The 6,626-nt window shown below is 38.6% G+C and overlaps 1 protein-coding gene across 1 annotated transcript in view; it reads left to right on the top strand.

The window, feature by feature from the left end:
- The window catches only part of LOC123973118, a 9,688-nt gene extending 4,049 nt beyond the window's left edge, over nucleotides 1-5,639 (top strand). The window contains exons 3-5 of the mRNA XM_046053006.1: nucleotides 3,285-3,338; nucleotides 4,448-4,756; nucleotides 4,840-5,639. Coding sequence (XP_045908962.1) covers nucleotides 3,285-3,338; nucleotides 4,448-4,756; nucleotides 4,840-5,093 — 617 coding nt within the window. The 3' untranslated portion in view covers nucleotides 5,094-5,639. The remainder of the gene's footprint in view (nucleotides 1-3,284; nucleotides 3,339-4,447; nucleotides 4,757-4,839) is intronic.
- Nucleotides 5,640-6,626: the final 987 nt, after the last annotated feature.

Here is a 6,626-nt window from a genome sequence, read left to right as displayed (position 1 = left end):
AGTTGCCAGGCGACAACCTCGGAACCTGAATGATTTGGAGGCTGTCTGCAGGGAGGAGTGGGCCAACATCCCTGCCGAAATGTGCACAAACCTTGTCACCAACTATAAAAACCGTTTGACATCTGTGCTGGCCAATAATGGCTTTTCTACAAAATATTAACATGCTGTTTGTCCAGGGGGTCAAATACTTGTTTTTCCTCATCAGATGGTTATCAATTTTTATAAATTCATATGATGTGATTTTCTGGAATTTTCTTTGGGATTCTGTCTTTCACTGTTAGACTGTACATATGATTAAAATTATAGATCGTTGCATTCTTTGTAAGTGGGCAAACCTGCAAAATCAGCAAGGGGTCAAATACTTTTTTCCCCCACTGTATATCATGTTGTAAACATGCATAAGTCATTATAGAGATGACCTTCATAGAAAGTAAGTCTCTAATCTTCTGGAAGTTTATTCTAGCTATTTGCTGCATAGTAGCTAAATGCTGCTTCTCCATGTTTTGTTATGACTCTGGGGACAGTTAACAGATTGGTCTCTGATAACCAGAGGGGACTAGAGGGTTCATATTCTAAAAACATTTCAGTGATTTATAGGTGTGGTCAAATTTTCAGGTCTTCGTTAGAACTCTAGCAGCAGCATTCAGTACAAGCCATTACAAGTCTGACCTCCTAGTACTAAATGGATGAACAATTTTTTGTGGTGTTTTTTGGACATAAGTCATAGTAGGTGATAGTAGGCTGACTTTATTACTGACTTAATGTGGCTGTTGAAATTTAGGTATATAAGAGTCCATAATAACACCAAGATTTCTAGCTTGGGTTTCATAGACAAGGTGTGAGATGTGAGATAAATTTCACCCTTCCTTCTTTGGCACCAAAGATAATTATCTCAGTTTTTTCTATAGGATGATAGTCATTTGATGATAGAGCTAAATGGATCTGAGTGTTGCCTGCATGACTATGGTAGGAGATATTGTTATTTTGCATGGTTTGGCCTAGCGGGAGCATGAAGAGGTTAAACAGAGGCAGCCCTAGAAATGAACCTTGTGGGACTCCACATGTCATGTTAGTTAGTTCAGATACATAGACGTATTGAGTGGTCAACAATGTTAAATGCTGCACTAAGATTGAATAACACCAGTACTGAAATTTTGCATGAGTCAGTGCTAAGACAAATATAATTTAGAGAGAACAGTTTACTATTTGCAGTATGTCTTTGGAGGCAGCAGGGAGATGGCTTAAGTTGTCTTACCATTTCCTCAAGAGTTTTGAAGTCTTTTCTCTTTAAAACAGAACATCATCATCATCATCATCATCATCATTAGAACATCTGTAGGGAAACATAACAGTTCAAGATGATCAATACTGATGGTTCATTAGTGCTCCTAGCTCATTATGGTTATTAAGCGACCTGAGGCTAAGTTTGAACAACCATCGTTGGCGTTATCAGCTGAGACTCCAAGTGATCGTTTGTTAAATTTCCTGGGAAGTGATGAAAGGACAGCATTATAAGTGGTGGTGCAGTAAGTAACCTCAAGAAAACAACAGAGTAGGATCTCTCTTCCAGAACATGCAAAAAATGTCATGTACTGTATCGGGCAAAATAGCAAAACAACATGTAAAATAAGGATGACTATACAGATAGAATCTAAACATATGCTGTGGTGTCACAATTAAAAATCCAAACCTACATGGCCCTGTGAGAAAAAGTGAGAGCCCCCTAAACGTAATAACTGGTTGGGCCACCCTTAGCAGCAACAACTGCAATCAAGTTTTTATGATAACTGGCTTTTACGTCGCTGTGGAGGAATTTTGGCCCACTCATCTTTGCAGAATTGTTGTAATTCAGCCACATTGGAGAGTTTTCAAGCCTTAACTGCTTTTTTAAGGTCATGCCACAACATCTCGACTAGATTCAGGTCAGGACTTTGACTAGGCCACTCCAAAGTCTTCATTTTGTTTTTCTCAAGCCATTCAGAGGTGGACTTGCTGGCATGTTTTGGCTCATTGTCCTGCTGCAGAACCCAAGTAATTTTTTGTCTTGGAACTCCATTTTTCATATCATGAACACTGACCCTAACTGAGGCAAGTGAAGCAGTTCTTTGGATGTTGTTGTGTGTTTTTTCTGACATTGGATGAGTGGTTGCTGTGCTCTTGGGGCAATTTTGGTAGGCCGGTCACTCCTGGTAAGGTTCACCACTGTTCCATGTTTTTACCATTTGTGGATAACGGCTCTCACTGTGGTTTGCTGGAGTCTCAAAACTTTGGAAATGGCTGTATAACCTTTTCCAGACTGATAAATCTCAGTTACTCTGTTTCTCATTTGTTCCTGAATTTCTTTAGATTGCAGAATGAAGTCTAGCTTTTGAGGATCTTTTGGTCTACTTCACTTTGTCAGGCAGGCCCTCTTTAAGTGATTTCTTGATTGAGAACAGGTGTGGCAGTAATCAGGCCTGGGTGCGGCTAAGGAAATTGATCTCAGCTTTCCAAAGATGTGATAAAACACAGTGGATTTATGTTTTAACATAGGCCATGTAGGTATGGATTTTTCCACGTAATAATAAAAACCTTTGTTTTTAAAACTGCATTTTGTGTTTGCTTTTGTTATCTTTGTCTGATATTTCAATTTGTTTGATGATCTGAAACATTTCAGTGTGAAAAACATGCAAAAAAGTAATAAATCAGAAAGGGGGCAAACACTTTTTCACATCACTGTATAAAGAATATCAATCAGGGAGGACATCGACAAAATTCAGGTGCAACCAAATACACAGTCACAATGTCATTATTTCTGCAGGTATTTGGTCATAAACCAAAGTACTGAACAAATTATAAGTTTGACCTGATGGCGCTAGATGAAAAGTCAGAGGATCACCAAAGTTATTACCATTCATCCTGAGGGGAACATGAACGTCTGAACTGCATTTAATGGTAATCCATGTAAGAGTTGAGATATTATAGTCTGGACCAAAAACATCAACCTGCTTCTGGTTCTAGAGTCAGAATCAACAAAGTGTTGAATTTCTGAACAACATTTCAGTCCATCCATCTTTAGGTTCAGGTCCAATCCATCCATCTACTAAAGTAGTGGACCAGCAGACAGCAGAATCCACAGAGCAACAATGCTTGAAAATAAAAAAAACACTCATGTTGATATGAACATTAAAGAAACAAATCATGCAGCTGGATTATGATCCTGGTTCATCATTTAGACTCTTTCACCTCAGCTGACACATTCAGCAGCAGACAGGTTTTTGTATTACTCTGTTTCACTGTGGGAGGATACGCATACTCCTACTTGATCTTTGGCTCTGGAATTAAACTGTATGTAACAGGTAAGAATAATCATTAATGTTCCTTCTGTTGTTTTATTGAATAAGAATCAAAAATGGGTTTTTAATTTCTGCTGCTTCAGGCTCCACATGTTAGTTTGTTCATAATTAATAGAGCGTTCTTGCAGGCGTGCAGCTATTGTTACATAAAAACATTCAGAATTCCTGAAAAGATGTTTAAATCTCACTGCACAACTTAAGTTATTCTTTATTTCTGCACCAGATAAAACTGATTCAGATAGAAAAAGGTATTGACAAAATTAGAAATATATTTAGTCCTCTCAGTGATTCAGCTCTATCCCTTGCTTTTTTTAAACTGTGATATGAAACATGATTTAATACATGTCAGCAAATGTATTTTATACAGCATATAACTTTAAAATTTACTGCACGACATTTGTATTTTATATCATGGTACATGATTTTTATATATATATATTCCTCTTTCCAACACGTTCTCATCAAATTGGTATTTGACAGACAAGGTACCCTTCAGCATCCACAGGAGACGCTTTTTAATATGTGGTATAGATGTAATTTGGTTAGCTGCCATCATAAAAACCAAAAGATCACGGTTTGGTTAGGTTTAGTAAAAGATCATGTTTTAGATTAGGTCAAGGAAAAAATCATGGTTTGTGTAATAATGTGAAGGCAAATGGGTGAGTTACAAGAAAGTCCAGGGCTTATCATGCGGACGCCGAAGTGTATGTTGTGTGTCAAACGCCGATGCCTTTTCAGGCTTTCTCAAAGTATCAGTATTTGACACCCTGGGATGAGACCAGGCTTTCCTTTCATTTCTCATATCTGAACATTACATGTTAATTGGGTTTTAAAATGATCAGATAATTGATGTAACTTTTAAGTTCTAAAAAAGAATTGCTAAGTAAGTAACTTTGTATTTTTTCCTCATATAACATATTATTATTAAACATGATACGTGTGTGATATGAAGTTGAATCCAGTACATGCAGTGAACTGTGTGCTGTATTGATGAGGAGCTCAGTGATCAGAGTCCATGTAGTTTCCAGGATCAGACTGAATGCAGTGCTGGAAGCTGCTGTTGACTGTGTGAATGTGTGTCTGTGCTGCTTGTTGCTGCTGTCAAACTTCAGATGAGGAGGTAGTGAAGCCCGTGGTGAGCGTGTACCCAGCAGCATCCAGAGAAAACCAGGAGGAGAAGAGATTCCTGCTGTGTGTGGCTGCGGACATGTTTCCACCTCTGGTTCAGTTTTCCTGGAAAAGACGAAAGGAGAATGGTCCTCTGGAGGAGCTGCCCCCTGCTAAGGAGGAGCAGCAGGAGCTCAAAGAGTCGGAATGCATTGCCGCCATTAGAGTGACCGATCAGAACGCTCTCTACACGTATGAACACGTCTGTTACGTCCAGCACGAGACGGGCAGAGAAGAGGCCCAACTACAACAAGGTAATGAAGACTTGATGACTGTGTTCAGCAGAGATTTAGCTTCAGAGGACTGACATTTCTTTCTGACTCCTTTTCTGTTTCAGAGGTTTCTGCAAAGACATCACCTCCACCATCACGTCCACCATCACGTCCACCATCACGTCCACCATCATGTCCACCATCATGTCCACCATCACGTCCACCATCAGTGTCCTTCCAGTCTCAGTGCAGGGTGAAGCTGCTCTCTTTGATGTACACAGTGCTGATAGTGAAGAGTCTGGTGTACTGCTGTGGACTGTCTCTGCTGAGGATCCGCAGAAACAAGGGACCGTCCACCTGCTGCACACATGCTGACTGACGTTTTCTGTTGGTTTTTGCTACCATCAAATCTCATCAATTCATCTAATATATCTCTTTGATTTGCAGTCAGAAAAGTTCAGACATATTGTGGTTAGTTGTAAAAGATATCTTTTATGCACAGGTTAGAAACAGAAACATCCTAAAAATATAAACACATATACATTGTTGGGATCACAGGGACCTCACAGATAAAGGTTGTTAATTGGTGAAAATAAGTGAACCATTATCATGTGAGCCATTGAACTCAATTAGCTATCGGCCAACTCTGAGAAGTGTCACCGTCCAGACCCTCTCACCTGTATTATGGCACAACAAAAGACTGAAACTGAACAATTAGTTTAGTTTAGTCTTGAGTGTTTTGATTTGTTTATCTTGTTAAATAAATGCTTTGGTTATATATATAGCAGTTTCTTTTAATATAGAGTGAATATATTGCCAACCTCCTCCACATAGGAATCCAGATCCTTCAACCCACTATCTATTAATGGTTAGTGTATTTCATGAGACTGAAATAAGTAATTGTATGTATCTCTTGTTTAGGAGTGGTGCCCCAAGGAGAATAGCCTTAAGTTATATTTTAATAATTTATTAACTATAAACGTCATTTATATATATATATATATATGCAATTACTGACTGTTATTTTTGTAGTATACAGTTATTTTGATGCTCTTATTTCCACTTTTAATCATGACTTTTATAATGCTGAATCATTAGCCGTCTGCTAAATATGCTATTGTATACGATATTTTTCTGTCTCTTTTTAATACATTTTGCAGAGTGTGTCAGGTTTGTCAAATTCTTTCAGTCTAACTTTCTCAATAAACTGAAAAATCACAGCGTCTGTGTTTTATAAACATTCTTATTTTTTATGGATTTCAGTTTGGCTTCACAGCAAATAATTAGACCAAGGATAACAAAGCTAAACAAAGATGAGTAAACAAATAACTGTCAGCAGGTGTGGGTGTGCCATCAGGTTCACTGCTGTCCCCCTTTTATAATTGTGTCAGTGTGGATATAAAACTCTACGCTGATGACACTGTCATTTACACACATGAACAATCAGTCGGGTTTAAGTCTGAATGTAGGCAACACGATGGCTGTGTGTTTATTTCTTTCAAAACGCAGCTTAACTTTTTATTTTGCCTGCTGTTGTGTTGAAGCGTTGTTTGGTTATTATTACAATGTGATCACTCTGCTGACTGACTGACTGTTACAATCTGTGCGGGGTAATAAAGTAGGATCAGAGAATACTGCAGCGGGTTCAACATATCTCCTTCTATTTCAGCTTCTGAGTTCAGGGTTTCAAGTTATTTTTCTCACAGATTAATAACACAGATCAAAGCTGAGACAGTGAGTACTCAGTGCTGAAATCAAACTGAACTTCCTGGAATGATTCTTTAACCAAAGTCGACCGTTGTAACTGTCATTGTGTTACTGATGTGAAAAAGTGCAGGTAGCGGTGAGGAGGCTGCAGAGCAGAAACCCACACAGCCCGTCTGCTGCAGGAAAGGAAGTGTTGATTGGCTGT

Source organism: Micropterus dolomieu, linkage group LG06, assembly GCF_021292245.1.
Source record: "Micropterus dolomieu isolate WLL.071019.BEF.003 ecotype Adirondacks linkage group LG06, ASM2129224v1, whole genome shotgun sequence".
NCBI classification, from domain to species: Eukaryota; Metazoa; Chordata; class Actinopteri; order Centrarchiformes; family Centrarchidae; genus Micropterus; species Micropterus dolomieu.
This window is presented reverse-complemented; position numbering and strand designations above follow the sequence as displayed.